Raw genomic sequence first — 21,544 nt, forward strand, 5'->3', positions numbered from 1 at the left:
CTGTTTTACATTCAGTCCTATCAGAAATGATGAAACAGACCGACACCAAATTTTCTGCAACAATTTTTACACTTTTAGGCCTGTGTTTATTTGAATTTTAGAATACCTGATAGTAAGAATAAATAATACTTACCAAAAAACCCCATACTTCCTTTGCTGTAGGAAAAAGGTTACAAAGGGCTAGAAGAAGTGTATGTTCCATGAATGTTTCAGACAGGAATGAGAATAAATGTGAAGATGTCTTCACAAGTTGCTTGAAGGTCTCCATGGTAATTTATAATGTGTGGTTTAGACACATTCTTGTAGGTAATGAAGTTATTTTACTTGGGCTCTAACAAAAAGCAGAATTTCTTCATTACAGTATTTTTTATTTTGATTTATGCTGGGTTTTTTTTTAATTACAGCTGCAAGCTGAGCTCCAAATGCTGTGATCATATTTGCACGTCAGTCTACTAAAATGTTCTGGTCCCTGACCCTGTACTGCTCAGCAGAGCCACTCCTCAATTTATGTCATCAGTAACGCGAGCGGCAGCAGAGAAGCTGCCAGGTTTGCTGAATATCTTCGGAGGATGCAATACAAATACGTGGAAACCTCCCTGTTGAGATACCTTCCGTATTACTTTCACATCCCATTCAAGCTACCATGTAACTAAAAAGTGTGTAAGCTAACTGCACAGCTGGATGAGACAAGCATATACTTTTACGCCTTTTATTTTCCTACCTTTCTACTCCAATTAACCATCTGCCATCAGAAAAAGAACCCTCTCCAGGGAAATCACATGAATAAATTTTACACAGTTCACAGTTACAGTTCCCTAAGCAGCTATAGTGTGACCACACTATTCACATATACCAAGGTTTTAACAGCATACACAGCAATGCAAAACACTACCGACATGGAATACAGCCAAGCTACAGCTATGTAGGACCCATAATTTTCCATATCCTGCCCACTGACTGTTAAGTAAACTTATTCTCTTCCATCTGGAACTGCCCAGCTCTGAATCACAGCAATTACAGCAATTCATACCACTTCAGCGCTAGGTGGGGAGGATCATCATCACATTTTCTTTATGGCAAAGGCAAACAGCTGACATCCCCCACACGTGGTCTCTGCACCTACTTCCCGGTACATCTGTAGTGATTTTCAGGTTGTCAAACTACACTCCTAGCCAAAATCAGTGAGGATCCTGGGGGTTTCCATAGCGTGTACCCAGATTCTTTGCAAAAATCTTACCAATTTACACACTTGATGTGATGCTCAGGTGAGCGAACGCACACTGAAAGTCCACTGATATTTCATCCTCTTTCAGATTAGTCCACGGAGTTTAAACTTTGAGCAATCAAGCGTGGAACTTTGATACATGAAATACATGAGGCACATCTAACCTCAGGACTGAATACTGTAAATGTACCCTCATGAATTTTAGTAATACTATGTTATACTGTAAAACTGTAACAACACAGTAAAAATACGGCAACAAAGTTCTAATATAGCAACTATTATCTCAAATATATAATTATATGTGCTTTGATGTACTTCAAAACCAATCTCATGCCAAGTTGGTTCACCTACTTCATGACCATGGACTGCTCCAACACAGCAACACATCTTGCAGTTTAGGTAGATGTTTTCCCACTACCTCATACTGTTGCAATGTATCTCAATAAACCAGTCTTTTTCAAAGTTGTTGTAATTTAACTGTCATTTCCCTCTTTTTAATCCTTGTTCACGAAGCCAATTATAATTACGGTGCTTCCTTTATGCACTTTTCCAAGAAACCCTGACGTAGCTAACTTTTTAACATGCATTTCTTGACATTTTTCTTTGGTTGTCTTCTGGCAATTCACTCACTACCCAGCAATATACTCCTCACTTAATTTTGGAGCAGGGACTTTTCCTTCTGATGCCATTTGCTGATCTTACATGGTCCCATTCAGGACATTGTCACTGCTGATGCCATTGTTACAAGTACTCCTTTATGTTCCTAGGTGCCCAGGGGCCCCCAGCAGTTCCTTGATGAGTTGCTATACCTTTGTTCTGAGCTGCACAAATTCAGAACAAGGTGCTCATGTTCCCCATACAGTAGATGATAAGACAGACACAACTGGTTTGGTTTTAAATATCTCTTTTTTAAAGGAAAAAAATGATTGTTAGAAACTGATTTTATGTTAAATGTTTAGTTTGCATAAACTCAGTGAGAAGCTCTGGATGAAAGTGAAATGTTGTCCTGAGAATGTGAAGCTGTGGGAAGAGTATCCTTACAACTGAGCATTATTATTATTACCTGTGAATAAATGAGGTGCATTTCAAACCGGTAATGCTGTGTCCAGTTTCAGCTTTGCAGTAATTTATTAGACCTACTGCCATAACACTACCACATATCATTCTCCATGTTACCATCCTAACAGGATTATCACAGCCCTCATTAACTTGCACCTACGGATAACAGCTACTCCCATGCATCGGGATTGGGATTTCAAGAATTCCCAACTATGAGAAATGCAAAGCCACCGGATTCACCCACAGCCAGCTGTCATGAACAGCATGTCTCAGGGTGCCTGCAGACATGGATACATGATCCACATCACTGTGAAACCAGCCTCACAACAGGAAAGGAGGATAAAGCCGTAAAACAGTTAAAGCTGTATGTTTAGATGCCCAACACTAAAAATACAGCCTGTTCACTTGGGCAGCCGGGCTGCTTCCCTAATGGAGTTGACCTTAGTGGTTCAAAGAAACAGGAAGGGAAAAATAACAGAAACACATGCCTTCTCCAGAGAAGCCCATTTCCTCAATATTTAATTCACAACTGAGAAAGAACATATGGTGTTACGGCAAATACTGGGCAATGCAGCTGTACCCAAGGACAGCCTCACACTGTATTCACTGGTATCAACTCTCTGTAAAAACATAAATACATAAGCTGGCACCCGCTCAAGAACACAGGAGACCAGAACTCAGGAGCTGGTTTTCTAGGTGACAGATAACTATCCCAATTCTCATGCGTTATTTGGGGCTGGAACCCACATCTCTCTCTAGAAAAGAGGATGAGCATTCCCCAGTGTAAGGAGATGTCACGTAACAATAAAACCTTGTGCAGATTGAAGAGATTTATTCAAATACCATGCATCAATTTCATCTTTCGCAGGGAGACAGTGTGTATGTGGAAATCCATACAAGAGTTTTCTTATAGGGGAACATGTGACGTTATTATGTAAATTCTGCAAACGGAGGCTTATAATGAGGCTTTAAAATTACAGCTTAAAAATTCAGCGCTGCAGTTGAACAAGACCTCACTTACTTTAATTTTAAGGAGGGTTTTTTCCAACAAGGCTGCCTGTTTGTGTTCATCTCCTCACCAGTATTTATTGGTACAGCAGTAATGCTGAGTGCAGAGGAGATGGAGATGTGTGCCTCCACCTAAGCACTCTGCACACCAAGCAATGTGGCCTCAGCATGAGACTTTGCAATTGAAATGCAGTTTGAGAGAGAAGGTGTAGGTAGGAAAACCAAGGTGAAGATTACATCTGGGCAGCAAGCAGCCATCACAGCACATCAGCTGCCCACCTCCATCACAAAAGAGCCTGCAAGCACCATTTGAGAGATAAGACTAAAATCCCACCTCTACTGCACTTTTTTCAATTTGGACACAAAGATGCTCTGTCACCACTATGACCTTTTCCTTCAGGGTGAGACCGTGCCTTTGCCTACCTGCTCTGTTCTGCCATGCATCTGACCAGTTCATACAGGAGCTGATATGCACCCTGGACACTCCAAACCATGGCTACACTTGCTCTACCTGGACAAGAGGATGCTTACTCCAACAGGACTGAAATATTGCCAGTGACAAACTTCGGTCCACTTTGAAACCAGCTGTGGACCAGAAGCCAGCCCTTTGTTCCACAAGCAGGTCTGCTGAAATAGAAGAAATTAACAAAAAGAAAAGAAAGGTAAATTAACAAGCAACATCTGGGATTTACTTAAGAAAGACTGCCAATTTCAGGGACTTAAGGAATTTTGTCAGTGAAGGTTATTTTCCTCCTAGGGAAAGAAAACTAACCACAAAGCCAGCTCCTTTGCTCTTGCTTCTTGTCCTCATTCTTCATGTCTCTCTTCCTTGTTTTTCTTAATACTGCATTCTCGAAAAACTAGTAGATTTACTCAGTGTCATCCGGATGGGGCAGCCACAAGTTTTTCTTTTGTCTCAAGGGTGAATTGAAGCAGAAGCCTGTTCAGTCCCAGGCTGCAGGGATGCTGCGCTGTGAAATGCCAGCTAAAACGTAACAACGCACACAGCAAGAACTGAGATGCAAGGGCACGGAGGAACCCTCCCACCCCACTGTCTGTGAAAGCCCTCATTCTTTGTTTGTTTATTGCTTGCAACACTCTTCTATGATTATCTAGAAAACAGCTTTAAACCCCTAGTGCCTGCTGCCAGCAGGCCAGGCAGAAAACTTCCAAGATATAGCCAAAACTTGCTCCTTCCATTAAACACACACAGAGGAATCGCCACCTCAGCAGATTTAGAGCCTTACCCACAATCAGTTCACATCAAGTGGCTCATACTGTCGCTGATCTGCACGAACTTTGGACCAAATCCACGACCTGACAGCACTGGGTCTCAGCCCCACCCCCCCCCTCCTGCAGAGACCTCCAACAGCGCAGCCAAAGCAAGAGGGGGATGAGCTGAAAACTGCCCTGCTCCGGGAACGGGGACCACCTCTGGAACCACATTCTCCCCCTGCAAACCTGTGTGGGATTTATTCCTGTCTCTATCCAATGCACTCACTGATTCCTTCTGCAAGTTGGCACCAGCCATTTTGTGGTTTTGATTCCAGCATTATGTTTTAATACTGGTCTCAAATGAGTGTAATCAATGTAGTTAAGAAGCAGCGCTGTTTTGTGCCAGAAGCGAACTACCTACAGAACAATTATTTAGAGGAATTTTTCTTTTATGTATACTTTACACAAATACTATTCATCTACGTAATTCAGCTCTGAAGGGCTCCAGGCCACCTATCAAGGAAAAGGACAGAATCAGAGAGCACATCAATGAGCCTCTGCAGTTAAGATGAAGTCCACCTCCCCATGCTCATAAGACATCTCTAACTCCAGAAAAACGACCAGTGCAAAGGATTTCTGCCACACGGCACTATATTACCACTGCTTGAATACTGCAAGGATCTTAACTGTAAAAGGTACAGCTGTCATTTAAAAACTAGCCATTCTATTTTTTTAGTATTTCCTGCCTTCTACCAAAATATGTGGTCATTCATGTGATGAGTTACAAACCTATGGTCAGAAATCATATTTCTCGTCACAGTGGCGAAGCACAAGAGACCATAAAGAAGTTAGTATTTTCAGCTGAAAATACACAGTAATTAAAACATGCTTGTTTAAAATGTGTTTTTCTAAGGACCCCATTGGTAGTCTGATGATAAACTGTTACACAGTTGTAATTTTAAGTTAGCATTATGCAACCATCAGGACATTTTAATTGCAGATAAACACTTAGTAACAACAAAAAACCAAATAAAAAAAACGCAGGTCCTTTCATTAGATAGTAAGTTTTAAATGTCAGTGAGCAAGTTTTTTTTCAAGCAGGAAGATACTCCAGTTTTCAGGATGACAAAGTCACTCATCTGAAAAAATCAGTTCCACTTGCTAAAATAAGCTAACTCGTTTAAATAAATGCACGGATAGGACAAACAGGAAGGACATTTTTTGTTAAATGTTTATACTTCTACAATGTGCAATTGTTTTTGGTTCTGGATTTCTAACATTATCATCAAACCACAAATATAACGGAAATTATTTATTTTCTATACTAAAAACTCTCAACATCACACCAGTTCTCAAGCAGAACTCAGAGAAAAATCACTATGTCACTGTGGAGAAAACTCACACGTTCAAACTGAATTTACCTGTGTTACACCAGCTGGTAAGTAAACGAGGGTGGGCTGGCGAAATCTTCAATGGGGTAAAAAGCCATCTGATGAAAGGACCACCTGATCTGTGCTTTGCAGCAGGTTAGCAAAGGCTACCCAGCGGAGCTTTTGCTTTAAATAGTCCTAAGGGCTGGATAAACACGGGTGATTTAGGCATAGCCAAAAGAGGTGCCTAGCTCAAAAGTATGCTCGGAGCTGGATTAGTCATCTAAGCTCCTTATTCAGTACCAGGCAAAAATTAGGCACACAAAACCAGGATTCATAAGCACCAGCACCCCGCCTCACCCTTGCCAGCAAAGGAGGTGGAGAATGAGGGATAAATGTGACTATCTCACACAGGCAGGTAAAGAACTGCCGACTGTATGGGAGATGCAGTCAAGTCTTTACAAAAACCTCACAGTGAGCCAGTCCTTTCAAATCCCCTGCCCCTTTCATCTAAATGCCCCAGGGCTATGACTGCTGTGCTAGCATGAGAGAAATTCAGGATCAAATCCCTGCTTTCAGGGAATCTGAACTCCACCCTCCCCTGCCCTGTTTGCAGGGCACCCCGAGGTGCATGCTGAAACCCAGGTGCTGGGGGAGAGCGATGACCTGCCAACACCTAGGGTACCTCTGGGCTGGGAGTAAATCGTTTGCCAGAAGAGCCCAAATGATCCTTTGCACTAAATACCAGGGTAAATGGGCATATGAACTTGTAAACCTTAATGGCATGGAACTAATGCAAACCCTCAGGCTGCTATTTATCATGCTTTCATTCAAAATAATTTAAAAATTAATGGCTTGGGTTTGTAATATTCTTTTGGCTACTGGACTTCAGATGAAAGGTGTTCAGCTGGCTGATAACCGTCCCTTCACTGGCATACCAGTGAGGATCCCACTGGCACGGGAAAGGAGAAGCATAGCAGCTCTCTTGGAAGATACTTCTGTGTACCTGTCAGCAGGCAGTAATGTTCCAGCTACACACTTGGAATGCATCCTCCCACCCTCCAGCATCAGCATGGTAGTAAATGCCTCAAAATCTGAGGATTCAGAGCCCTTTCAAAAGGCTAAAACCTCACTTTCAGCTTTTTGCTTCTTCATTGACTGTTCCCTGAGATCCTGCTTGATTTTGCTTTCTAAAGTATTTTGTAGTCCACAGTCTGGTGGGCTAACTGAACGCATTGTACAAACATGTGTCCCACCAAATGTAAATGTCCTCCTGCCTACTGAATGTCGCCTTGTTCCTGACCCAACAAAGGGGTGCCCGGAGCTTCTCACCTACCCTCCTCCCATTGTCCCATGCCCCTTTCTCATGCCCCTCTTATTCATTTGCTCTGGGACAGAGACAGTCCTTGTCTTTTCAATCTGTCTTGATATATTAGTTCTTCCTAGAATGGACTAAGCCTTTTGATTTTTGCCTCAGGGCTCTCTTCCTGATGAAAAAAGTATCTATATAGAGAGAAGGAAAGTTGGGACTATCTTCCTGTAGGTTTCTACGGCTCCTTGAGTGCGCAAGATCACCACTACCTTTACTCACGCAGCTCGTCCTCACAGGCCACCTACGTTAACCCCCCTGCATTAGAGGAACTGCTAAAGAAAAGAAAAAAATATCCACTGAAAAGAAATCAGAGCAGGCAGTGTGGCACAGTGATCTTCTCTCACAGCCCCAGTGGAGCACATCCAAGCCCTTGCTGCCTGCCTTTGCTCTGCCAACACTCAAACACCTGGGTGACCCGACCCACCGACAGTGCTGGTGTGCCCTCCTGTTAAAAAGATTTGTCCCGTTGGAGAGTCTTTCTCAGAGCTATGTGCAGGTTGCTTAACCTCCCAGCACTCAGCTCTCAGAAATGGATGTGCTGACATACCAGGAAATCACAGGATCGAGGTGCTACTGATTGCCATCTGTGCTGTTCTTTCAGGAAGACTAGTCACCTGAATGTCATAAAGTTAGACCTTGCCCTGCTATCATTCAGGATTGCTTTCCATGTATCGACAGCTCAAAATGAGTACAGGAAAGCTTCCCTGAACCAGCTCAGCGCAGGATCTGCCCCTGTGGAGGCAACATCTCTTCTGCCCTGGAGCTCTCAAACAAGGAATACGCATTTCTGGCCTTGAAAAACTGTCCTTCCTTTATGCCCCTAAAGAAAACAAAACGTCTCCTTCCCCCAGACCCCTGCCACCCTCCTCATCAAACCCTCCAATGACGCTGTTTGGCTCAGCCACATTTCAAACACTGAACTCTTCACCCATAAATAAAATAAAACTGTAAATAAATAAATAAAAAAAAATAAAACCTATGTTACTGCATTACAAGGCTCCTGGCACAGGTGAACCCTCCACAGCACCCGCAGTGCTGACGCTGGAGCACTCCATCAGCCATCTGGCAAGCACACCACTCCCACGAGAAAACAGCTTCCAGCTGCTCACCCAGGGTCCTGCTGCTGGCTGCAATGGCATCCTGACACGGGACAGGCTCACCCAAACCTCCTGCTCCATGACTTACTGACCTGAGGGGGTTTTCCAGTTAAAAATGAAACTTTCAACTGAACGTTATTTTCATAAGCTACCCAGGGAACGAGGCTTGTAGAAGAAGGTGTTAGCTGCTAGAAAGTCAGTTAGCAAAGGTCTTTCATTTTTAAAGTGTCATTTTGTGCAGAATGAGATATATATGGTGTTTCCTTGCCTTCATTCAAACACCTCAGAGCCAAATCTGAGGACCATTTAATAATAGTATTAAAAATCCCATCAATTTACATAAAAACAATACCTCAATGGGACAAATTAGCTTTTGGATCATTAGGAATGCACATGGTATGGAGAGGCATTAAACCCAGAAACAGATTATGAACTTTACTGGAAGACACATTTTTCACACTTTTATTAGTGGAAAATAATGTGTATTTCTAGCAAGGAGCTGAAAGGCGGAGTGCCTTGCCCATAAATGTCTGAGTGTCTGTTTAGTAAAGTGGAATGTGAACATCTGTGAAACTCAAGTGAAAACATGGGGCTGTGGAAAATATACAACATATATATGAAGATCAGCTCAAAACTTTTACACTTCCAAAGAGTTCAGGTGTTACTATTTTTGGATATACCTACTGTTTTATACTATCTCCTGCGTGGTTTAAGACAGCTTCAAAAATATGCTTAGACACACTAGAAAAACTAAACAGAAATCCAATGGAAGACAGAATAATAATTTCTTTCTTTTACTGTCTTTTACAACATCTGATAATGGCAAATAACACACTATTATGCTGTAGTTTTGACTAAGATCCCAATGTGGAAGACACTAGTCTTTCGTATCACTAAGAAAGCATTACCTTCAGCAAAAAAAAGTGTCTGTTGTATCTACTGAATTTAGCAGTCCAGAGTTCAATGCTGCTCTTACAGAAATTGAAGAAACTCTCATTAACTCCAAGAGGTGAAGGGCTGGTCATGAAAATCCTAAATAAGTTTTACTAATACAATTCATCTTGTTAATAAACTGGCATGTGAACCCATTTTTTCCAGCTGCTGAAAGCAGTTTGTGGTTTGCTTTTATTCTTTTGAACACAATTAGCAAAGCACTCCAGCAGCTGAATAGACCTATTCATTTGAACAAAGTATTCCCTAGTAGGTTTGGTTTTTTTTAAAAAAAAATACTCCCCAAAACTCTCTCCCATCCTGGGGTAGTCAGAAGTGACACAAAAGCCTGCCTGTCATTAATCTTGCCTGCCTGTGCCTGAAAAAGACAAGTGGGATGAATATTGCTGAATACATTACATTTGACTGAATTGCTCGCTTCTCCTAACTCTTATCTTAGCTGGTGTACAATCCTAATTAAAAGGCTGACGTAAGGAATACACACAGGGAAGGGTCTGGCAAGGATGTTATGGATGAGATGATAAACTTTACGAGCACAGCCACCTCCCACGTAGCTTTTGTAGTTAACTGTTGGAGTTCAAATAGTTGTCTTACGTGCACCATTTCTCATTGCAGAGGGCTGAAAACGTTAAATAAAACAGACTTGCCCTTTCTAATAGGTAGTAGCATCTTGCTGATCTAATTAATCTGCGTAGCTCACTCTTTCACAGAGATAACTTTACAGGCAAACTGGGCTCCTGTTTCCCTCTCCTGCTGCTCATTTTCAGTGTGAAAAGGGCTGTGGATAGGATAAATCCCACCCATCCACCTTGCAAACAATGCTGTCATGTAGTTAACAGAGAAGAAATATTTGTTTAATTAGTTACATTTTCAGCTTTTAAATGAGAAGAAAAAACAAGCCATGGGTGGCCTGTAACCTCAGAAGAGCAAATATCCCAGGCTGTAAAATCATCCCAGCTCAGAATACTGGGTTGGACATAAAAAAAGCATTTATTGAATCCTAGGCCTGAGTCAGGAACAGAAGATGCATTAAGAACTTCCAAACTGCAGCCTACCACCAATTCATTAAGTGTTCGGCATTATTTAATAAAAATGGCTTATACATATACTGTAACTGTAACACTATTTAGTCATAAACATTTTTAACTCAAATATCTGTTGGGAGTTATTCACACACCAATTCAGAGATGGTTTCAAATTCTTCTTTCAAGTAAATGCCTGCAATTCTCATTGCTGTCTGTCTCACCTAGGCTATAGGTTTGCAAGCAGAGCTTGTCCTGTATTTTGCAATTAAATCAAGGATCTCCATTGGTTTATAGAGACCGTGACATGTTTCTGTTAACATGTTTCTTGATAACAGATTAACATTACAGAAGTGAAAAAAATGCTGTAATTTCTGTAACAGCATTAAAATGATTCTACTGTCCTTAAGATTAAACCCCCAAACTGAATGGCTTTTTGAAAAAACACTCCTTTATCAGTGAAGTCAGTTTCCAAGTAGGCACAAAATAAAATGGTCAGGCTTTCCACAGAACTATAGGATGGTTCTTGAAAAAAAATATGACACTACTGAATGGAGCAGATCCGACGCTTCAGCCCACAGTTCTTTGGGTTACATTAACATGACAGTAACGGCTTTCAGACTCTGGAAGTGGTGACCAAGCAAACTAGTATTTGCTAAGGGACTCAGGGAGCTGTTGCAATGGGATGTTGCAACGGGACATTGCAGAAAGGGAACATCACCATTTTTAGCTCCATCCTGTGCAACTACTACCCACCCAAATACTTCTGAGATGCTTTCTTAGAACCTCCGTGTCACTCTTATTTTTGATGCTGTCTAGTTAAAAGGTGCTTAAGGAAGCTTTTTCCTTCACAGCTGAGACTCCTGAAAAGAGTCAGAGAAATTGCCTCTTCCACACTTTCCTGCTCACTTACAAAGCACAACAGGTTCTTCCACCTTCCCCCTCCCCATAGCATAACACCCAGGCAGAAACAAGAGCAACTTCTGACCCAGGGACGATGTACCCATAACACATTTTTCTCTTCTCTGTATGATTTCACAGCTGGAGATGATGGCCAACACTCTTTGACCTATTACTCCTCCAAGGGCCGTATTTCTGCATCTGGCAGTTGGAGCGCTGCTGCTTTAGGACTTTGCCCTTTCTGTCTCCTTTATCTTTCCTTCTGTCATCTGCTTATTTTCCATTTTTGTGATATTCTTTTTTGGTAGATAATAATGCCTTTAGGATTAGTGCTGGCAAGAGGCCAGGACAAAATGGCAGCTCGAATGACTTTTGTTTGAGTTAAGGTCACTGTGAGATAATTTAGACCACAGACCTGGGGCCCCATTTTCCCATGACACTGGAAAAATCCACACAGAGAAGCAGAAACACTGAATGCTTCAAATCCAAACGTCCCTGAGTTCAACCTCTTGGGACACAGCTTGCAGAAAAGGACGAGGATTATATTTCAACACCGGTGGACAGGACTTTAGATGGACTGTGCCACTAACTATCTTTCCCCAAAGTTTTTGTTTTCAGGAGCAGAATCCAGCAGAGGAAAATCCACCTCTGTTGCTTGCCACCCACTCAGCTGAAGGGCCTCTCTCTCCCAAGCTTCCCTTGGAGGACACAGCCTTGCTTAATGCACACCCAGGCCGAAACTGCCACTTTCTTCCCATGCTGCCAAAAGAAGCACCGTTAACTAATTGTCCACTACCCATATACCTTTCAGAGAGGAAGGAACTGGCCCTCAATTTGGCTTTTTATTTTTCCCCATTAGTTTTTAAAACCGATTTTTTCCCTTAAGCCTGAAGGCTGCCCCAGGACGTTCCTCCCCTGCACACGGCAGCAGGACAATCAGTTAAGAAGTGAGGAAATGTGAAACTCCTCATAAATGATGAAAAGCAAACCAGATACTTAAAATTCACGCACTGTTAATGAAGTAACACAGCTAATGTTTTTTGCTTTGCTCAGCCCAAGGTTACCCCTCTTAAAGAAGTTTTATTTTCCCATTGGGTTAGGAGGCTGTGAGAAAGCAGGCAGGGGAGGCTCTGCTGAGATCCATAAGTTAGGCACATATGTGATACCAGGACACCACATTTGAAACCAAACCTCCCTTCCCCACAGCCATGATCTGTAGCTCCTCTGCAGGGAGCCCCAGACCTCTACGGCTTCCAACATGAGCTTCCCATGAGTCAACGTCTTATTTTTCAGATGTCAGGAACCTGTGGTAAGTGTACATAGATCACAGCCCTCTGTCTGCTCTGACAAGAAGAGACTGGGAAGGGTGCAGAAAGCCAGGTGGGAAGGAAGAGTGGGAAGAGACTCAGAAGAGGCAGCAGCAGCAGGAGAGAGGCTCCACACCACTGCCTGGCCCTAACAAAGGCTGATAGTTTTGGGAGAGGGAGTGCTGGGAGCAAGATGAAAAGCTCTGGATGACAGGTGGGATGGGATATAGGGAAAGGCAACCCTCACAGCCAGGCAGAACAAGGTTAAGTATGAGGCAGCAGGGAGCCAGGGAGCCCTGGGAGAGCCAGCATCCATGCCAGCATGGACGGCTGATTGCACAAGCAACCGTGGAGTGAGAAAAGGGAAGAAAGGACTTCTGGCAGTGGGTATGCAGCTGCGCAAGAAGTCTCCTCAACAAGCACATCAGCCTGCAAAATCTCCCCTCTGCTGGCATGGGGGAATTTTCTCTCTCCTGGATACAATTCTGCTTGACCAAAACAGGGCTTACACCTATACAGCCTCTATCAGTGCTGAACTTGCAAAGGGTAGGCAGTGGGCCCCCATCCTAAAGAAGAGCAAAGCAAACCCTTGCCTGCCTCCAAACTGCCCACAGGCAGCATCCTGAACTCTTGGCAATTTAACTCTTTCTCATCTGGGGAAACATCACACTGCCCAGACTGGAACAGCCACAAAACTGTGGATGACTTACTCTTTAATACTCAAAATCACAATCCTCACCAACCACAACCAAGAGCACATGGCAGATTTTCGAGGTACGTAGCTTGCAAAGGGACACCTGCAAAAGGGCACATAAAAGTAAAAGGGAGGAACAGCAGAAATCACAGCCCCACGCCTTCCTCACAACTCCTTTAACAGGTTCTTCAAAGAGCAGCACCTTGAACTTGGCAGCTGGGGTTTCCCCACTGACAAAAGGCAAACAATGCCAACAAAAGACTGCCTAGACTTCGAAAGTTTCACAGGAAAAATATGAGCCAGTGATATGATTCAAACTGAACATTTTAAGTAAAATGTTTTAAATAAGATATATCCAAGTTCTAAGAAGCGCAGGTTTTCTGAAGACAGCTGAGGTTATGCAATAAACTGCAGGAAAGGCCATTCATGAACATAACATTCAAGTTCATCAGCCTGTGCTTCAAACTAAAGATGATGCCTCCACCTGTGAGGGATACAAAGTTTAAAGCAAAGAGATGAGGTAGGTGCCCAAGTGGTAGCTGGCAAGTGAGGGGTTTGGGTTGCTTTCTTGAGTTTCAGACAAAAATTCCATAAATCATTTCCTACAGCTGAAGACTGACCAAAGCCTCTTTTCCTTACAATTGTATTTGGAAAGTTTACTCGCTATCATGGGGGAAGACTGACTGCCTGGGAAGTACTTTGATCAGCATGCAGAAATCTCTATAGGCATGTGCTACATATTCTGGATTTCACAGAAGACTTTTCTATGAAAACACCTAATGAACTAGCTTAGCAGTAGCTCAAAAGCCATTTTGAGAGGCATCTTCCTCCTACATTTGGAGAGATTTAAAGAAGAAATACTTTCCCACGTCCATCTCTGGAGAACAGTGACAGTCCCCTAGGCTTAAAGCAACTCGCAAGAACTATACTGATATTATAGACAGTTTAAAATAAACACAGCAACAACCTAAATATGATTAGTTGGGAAATAAGACCATTTTTCTCATTCACATGAAGAAAAGCTTCATCAGATGCAATACAGAGTGTAACTTTCCGATTCTACCAAAAATAATTACAGGGAGAAAACAAAAAAGAATATAGTTCTTTGCCTTGTAGAAAAAGTGGTTCGTGGGAGATGGAGAGAGACTTGGCAATCTGCCTTTCCCCAGCCTTCCTGCTGATGAACGACAGGACAAGCACCGGACAGGTCATAAGATGGTGGTGCACAGACCTAGTGCACGTAGACCAAGTCTATTCTTGCTATTTACATTATTTAAAAAAAAAAAAAAAGACAGAGAGAGAAAAGAAAAGAGATGATAGAGGCAACAGTGGGATTTTACGACTGTACCCAGATGATTCTGTCCTAGGAAGGTCTCACTGCTACTTTTGCCTTAATCAGGAGCACGTTTTTGAAAATGCAAAGACCCGAAGCCTGCCATCAAGTACTTACATAGTCATCCTCATGCAGACCTTGCTTCTGAACAGAACTTTTCACCTCCAGGGAAAACTTCTCAAACTCAGGCTTCACGGTCCTCAGCAGAGTGACAGTTTGGAGGTATGAGTATGCCTTCTTGGCTTCAAGGTCATGTTTGTCACCTCTTCTCCAAGAGCCATTTCCTAAGTGGAAAACAAGCGTATTTCCAACACCAAATTAGGTAGCATTTCACGATCGCCTTCCTTTTTCCACCCAAAAGTCCCCTCTCCTGCTCCCTGGGGAGATGGCAGAGTAAAAGGGAGAACTGAACGTGCTCCAAGACATGCAGGAAACCGGGCAGAGAGGAATGGCTGGTGGTAAGTAAATGTGCAAACAGAAGGACAACTTTACTCCCATGCTGTGCTTGCTTATTTTTAAAGGGTGGGATGAAGCCTAAGCATGAGAAGACATCTCGGAGCAACAAACACGTGCCAGATCTCAAACGCAGTGATATTTAAGTTAGAACAAGCGAGGGAAGATTTGACCACAAAGCTTTTGTTACACATCACTCCACCAGCAACACTCTTGGTCAGTCAGAAAGGCACCAGTAAAGTCAACAGTATGATCATCACCCTGAATGGGAGGCAGATGGTGCAGCTACCTCTCCCACAGCTCTCCCACAGCAGTCAAGGAGAAAACCATGTGTGCAGCGGCTGCCAGACCAGCTTTGCTCTTAGTGGAAAAGAAACACTTAGAAATAAAATTGGATCCTGCGCTATTGCTGTATTTATATGTTTTGTGTCACAGCAGGGGAACCATTTAACTCAGACCACCAGTAATTAGATTTTTAAAAAGCAGGATAGCTGACTGGTTAACCATTAATTAGAAGAGGAGTTCTTCTACCTTACAGGGATTGACCTTAGCAGGTCCCGAGACCCTGATCTCCAAAGCTTCACAAGATCAGTGCAAAGGTTCACATTGCCCTGGACCAGTTTTTGTGCTGTTGTATGTAAATGATAAATAAAACAGGCCCAGAGGAAACAGTGGTGGCCCAAAGCAGTGTGCCTTAAATGCTTACAAATAATTAGAAGACAGTAATTTTATTTTTTTGAGTAACATCAACAAACCCCATCATGCCTAAATGAGCCAAGACAAAGACCAATGTCATGCTGAGCTCCCTAGGATGACCTGGAGGCACACGGGACCCTGAGGTGAGAGAGGATGTAGCTACTTCGCTTGGGTTGAGAAGATGTCATTTGGACAAAGAGAAGCAAACGGTCTGGGAGTGGAGCCGCTAACGGAGATGGAGCCCAGGCATCAAACCCACGGTGCTCCTTGCACAGCACTACCAGCTGCATTGCTTATCTGCATGAGCCAGTTCATGGACACCACCTCTGCCACCCTGAAGCAACTGAATACAGACCCTGCATTCTGTCCTCCCAGCAGGTCAGCACTGCTGCTGGGACTTCTTCCCCACCCTCCCACTCCCTTTTTTTTTTCCTTTTTTCTTCTTGTTTTGGACAATAAACATTAATTGGGGAATTGCTCTGCTTCCTCAGAGAGCACAGGGGAAGGAACAAAGGACCTGCACTCCTCTGGAGGACAGGTCCTTCCTCCTGCTGCTTTTGGCTCCAGAGCAGCTCCTGTCACTCCCAGCATAGGGTGGCAGGCACAGGACCACCTGTGCCCTTCTACGTCTCTTTTCCACCCCGGAAAGCCTTATTTGCCACAGCTCAGCACCAGCCAGGACTGTAATCTTCATAAATAACATGAACCTTGCTAATTCTTTTCTTGTTATTTTTTTGGAAGTGATTTCATTCTCTTGGGAAGAAGCTCTAAATACATCTGCCTTGGTTTAGGAATTTCTTTCCCAATACAAAGTTTAACCAGTCAAAACTATTGACACCAGGACCCTACTCATCAGACCTGATGGAAAAACTGGAGCAACTAACACCCCAGCATCTGGTTTTGCCCTCCTACACCCTGTCCTGGGTACTGTTTTTAAAAAGAAAGAAATACACTGGCAACTGCAAGCTAACATGTCTTGCTAGCTTCCCCACAAGAGGAGGGGAAGGAGCCTTTCAGGCTTTCTGGAGCCTCAAAGATGAAAAGCCTCAGCCCCAGCTGGGTACCTGCATTTTAGAAGTGCAGTGTTAAAGAAGTATGGCAGAGACCACAGCACAGAGGGCTTTGCTATAGCTTTGCATTTACAAATGGGGACAGCTTAAAAGAGTGACACTGTAGACCCCAGAAAACTAGTAGTGCTGGTAGAAAGTGAACAAGTTTCTGTCCTGGACACTATACACATCTATTTTTAAAAATCCTGACAGCGGGAGCAGGGAAGGTACACTTGCATAACAGTGTTCCTAAAATAATTTATATTATTTAAATTCCTTCATGGATTATTTTGCAGGACGTCATCTTGCCACAGTACTTATGTGCAATTATTGCATCCTTGGCATTTAATACGCCCGCTCTTCTGAAAAATTTAAAATATTCAGAACAGAGGGCAACAACAAACTGTAATATGATTATCTGAACTTAAAGGCAAAGTGTTAAATTGCCAGTCACACCCACTCTGAAGAGTACCTTATAAATACAGTACTCTTATAGTACCTTATAAAAGATTCAAAATCTAGTATCTCCAGGCACTAGGAACTAGAACTTTTGGGGAAATTTCTCTACATTTCTCTTTTATGCTTGCTTTCCCCATGTGATGACCATCTGCACAAAAGTCAACTTCTGATGCACAATCATTTCGCTCTTCACAGGAAACACGTACACAAAGAAACAGAAAAAAATGGCGGTCTAAAAGAATTACTTAGAAATGCCACATTTTAACTACACTACATCAGAAGACAGGCAGTTTTCATTAATCCCTTGGAAAATCTACAGGAAGACTGTACTGTATTACCTGTGATGCAAGGCAGGATGGTGCTGAGGCTCCCACATGACCACAAGGCAAACAAGTATTGCCCCCATCACCGGGCTGCATGGAGATCCCACGCCACGACGGCACAGCTGCCCTCTACACAGCTGAACAAAGTGCTGCCTTATGGGGGCTGCATGACCGGGGACACCCACCCCCCATCAGCTGTGATGTCAGGGTCCCGCCTGGGACAGGGTACTGAGCCAGGAGATTGCAACACTGCAATCGCCACTGCCTCCTAGCAGGAAAGCAAAACCATTCCAAAATGGCAGCAGCCCACCTCCTGCAGCCACTGCCCTTACGTGAGCATCCCCTGCTCATGGAGAACCTTCGGTACCATCTGTCCCAGCCAGCCTAAGCGTTTCCCAGGTAGCCATGCCATGCTCATTTCAGCCAAGGCAAGGAAAACATCAGCTGTCGGGGATGAATCATCTGAGCTACTGCGGATTCCTGAGGATGAGGTGAGTCACTGTCCAGGGGTGCCCGCTTCTCTCTGCTGACTCCAAAGGGACCCCAGTTCACACACAGGCTCGTACCCATGGTTAGATGAATGACTTCTGATGTGCTTCTGCTCTGTGAGATGAAACACATCAGTAGTGCAGCAGTAATGAGCCACGAGCAGCAGCCAGAGGGGTTATTTGAACAGCGGTTTCTAGAAAAGTCAAAGCTGCAAAGCTCCCAGGGTCTACAGAAGGGTCAAAACTTCAGGATATGGACAGACCTTCAGCTTTTTGCTCTGGGTCCTGATTAAGGCTGCAAGGTCAAATGGTTTTGCCTATGCCACAAGGGATAAAGTCACTCCAAATTCAACTCAACAAGAAGAAAACCTTGATTCAAACCATTGGCTTTGATCTTGTCTTGCAACTTTATCTTTCAGTTATTTAAGTGATTTCCTTATTGCCTGGAAAAACTTGGCACTTCTTCAGCTAACCTAGATGATGCATGTAGCAATAGCTGTACTCCTGTAGGTAACTCTCTCTCTAAATTTAAACATCTACATACACTCATTACAGAGGTTTTCAACAAACAGCACTGTATCCTGCAAATCATCTCAGAGGTGGCAGGTGGATAACAAAAAGTTTATGCAAAAGAATGTAATTTACAACCAACTGATTTATTAAACAAAATACATCACCCTTTTGTGAATTCAGTTGTTCCTGTTGGTCAGCTTTTGGAAGCTTGAAAGACAGAAAAAACCCCAAGTTTTCCTTCTTTCTCAACTCCCACTTGGTTTTCAATTTGAAATGAATTTGTTTTTGTAGTGGGTAAGTTACGGCTGCCTGCAGGGAGGAAATTATTTTCTCTGCACCTGCAAAAGAGGCTGCTCCTTTCAAAAGCCACTTCGACACTTCAACAAAACCTGGTTCCCAGGCATGAATTTTCCTCAGCTTCAGCCATGTGACATTGTTTAAAATTCAGCAAAGACATTGCTCCAGTATTACTTGGAATTTAACTGAGACAGCTGTAGCAGCTGAGAGAAAATTTAGTCCCTGCCATACACTGCCATAATATCAAAAGTAACTGAATGCAGGTATATTTCAAAAAGCAAATGCATTTAATTTACATTTTAAAGTCATGTTTTGATTTGACATATCTGGTCCTTTTTACTTAGGGGTGGGATCAGCCACTGCTATCCACCCTGCTCCAGTAAATCCAGTCTGCCTGTGTGCCATCCAGCGCTTCCCCTTCAATACAACACTGCTGAGTATTTTTGCAGATGCAGTTTCTGATCAACAGCTGAAATAAATTAGACCCCCTACCCTGAGATTTGGCAGTCACCAGGCTGGGGATGGTGCAAGCCACCTAGAGCTGAGCATGCACAAGGCAGCGTGGGGTAATGCACGCCTGGCTGCTGTAGCCAGTGTCTCCCTGGTGCTGCTACCCCTACAAGTAACTAAATACATAATGCCTACTAGTGTATTTGGCATCTTGTGATCCACCCAGTGGCAACTAGAGCCACGAGCTCTGTTTTATTTCCTGCCGTACCACAGCCCAGGCGGAAGGTAACTGCAACAACAGGGAGAGACGGTGGTATATTCTGGGACTCAGTGCTGCATATTTTGAGGCTATCAGATCTAAAAATGTCACCGGGCTTACAGAAGACTTTGCAACATACTCGGGCAGCAAAAAAATTACCATATGATGAGCTGTTGAAGAGTTCAATATTGAAGAAAGCGTAGTCCCCGTTGGTCATTCCTTGCCGATGAGCAGCCAACATGATGTTCCTGATTGTGTCACCGCTGGCACACATGATTACAACTGGTGGAGAAAAAATAAAAACACAGATAAGAAGCAGTTCAAGAACTTCAGGGAACAGCCTGTTAAGCATGAATACTGCCAGCGACATGACCCCAGCTGTCCTCCCAGTGTTGCAACAAACATCACAACACAGACGGCAAACAAAGCTGATTGCCCAAACAGCTGACAGAAGACAGGTACCGAATGCAGACAGGCTTCCCCCTCCTTTATCTCCTCTGAAATTAATTAAATAGGGCCTGTGCGTGATACCCTTCCCACATGTGGTAAGTTCTGCCTTCAAGTTTCTTCAACCACATATATTCATAGAGTTGATTGCAACCATAAGCCTTTTTACTTCTAAGTGGACATAAGACAATGTGAAGATGAAGAATCAAGGTGATACAATGACATTACCATTTTAATATCCATTCCATTGAACAGTTTGGTGTAGATTCATCTCACCTACACCTCAGCTATCTAAAGTTTAGGTATCTGGTCTAGAATTTGTTGCCTCTCTGCAGTTAATGGAGAGCAGCATCTCAGCAACTGTCTAGGGGCAATGGTATGAATCTCTCCAGAGCATGACTGCTCTCCAGAGGTGATACAATAAGCCTAGGCAATGACCTTTGATGGGATGCTTAGTACTCAGAAATGGGAAGAGCAAGTGCTGCTTTCTGAGCATGAAGATTAAAGGTGGTTACAAGATTAATCACCACAGAGCCTCATTTTTTCTGCACCAAGAGCTAAGCAGGAGCTGTGCTGCTACAACGGGACCTAAACCCTGCAGGTGTGCTCTGTGTGGGCACCATGATCCAGACTGTGACAGCTGTGGTTGAGAGGTCTCTTCCCCAACCTGCTGGGCATGGGGGGACTACTGCCCTTGCTGCCTCTTCCCTCTGCAAAGGGAAAGCATATATTCAGGCAAGGTCTTCAGCAATGGGGAGACACCTCCCACATAGAGCACATTATGCTATAAACTTTTATATAGGTTCAGAAGAACATGGGTATGAAGTTACTGACATCATAGGGAGCAGTAAAGTATCGTACCAGTGCATGCTTTGGGGCTATATCCTACAGCAAAGTCATAAGAGATCCTGTTGGGACAATGATTTGAAACCAACTGCACACACGTTTCCAAGAACGCTGTTACGCATGGTAGGGCTCGAAAGCTACAATAATATATGCAGCTATTTTCAACCCAACAATAAAACTGAATCAAAACCACATTCAGCTCTTCTGGGTAGAAATGTTTGCTGTTATAAGAAATGAAAAGGCCAAAGAGGCCAAATCTTTTTGCACACAATGAATCTTCTCCCATTGCTTTTCTGGTTGGATGCCATCACAGGCACAAAGCTGCAGATGCGACGCCAGAGTGAGTCACGTTCGGTACATCCCCATGCATAGCTCTGTCCTACTGATTACAGTAGAGCAATATAATAATTTCCAGAGCAACAGAGCAAGACATATTTCATGACCGTGGTGAAGTACATTAGCATGAAGGAAAAGAAGAAGAAAATAAAATTTTCTTGCAATAAAATTTGGATCAAATCTTTTCCAGATGCACATCAGGAACAAATTTGTCTCACTGTTCCTAATTTCAGTATAGGTGAGAGATTTCCTTTTGAATGTTTCCCTGCTGCCTTCCCAATTCTCCCCGACTTTGCCTTTACAATTCACATCTATCATAAAATTGTAATCTGTAGATCAAATCAAAGAGATTCTCACTCCACCAGTAGAAGACCT

General features: G+C 43.2%; 1 protein-coding gene across 2 annotated transcripts in view; it reads right to left on the reverse strand.

The window, feature by feature from the left end:
• The window catches only part of NPR3 (natriuretic peptide receptor 3), an 82,174-nt gene that overhangs the window by 39,685 nt on the left and 20,945 nt on the right, over positions 1–21,544 (reverse strand). For both annotated transcript variants that reach the window (XM_080372593.1, XM_080372592.1), the window contains exons 2-3: positions 19,700–19,822; positions 14,671–14,837 (exon numbers count right to left, since the gene is read on the reverse strand). In XM_080372593.1, coding sequence (XP_080228719.1) covers positions 14,671–14,837; positions 19,700–19,822 — 290 coding nt within the window. The remainder of the gene's footprint in view (positions 1–14,670; positions 14,838–19,699; positions 19,823–21,544) is intronic.

Source organism: Falco punctatus (genome assembly GCF_963210335.1).
Source record: "Falco punctatus genome assembly, chromosome: Z".
Taxonomy (NCBI): domain Eukaryota; kingdom Metazoa; phylum Chordata; class Aves; order Falconiformes; family Falconidae; genus Falco; species Falco punctatus.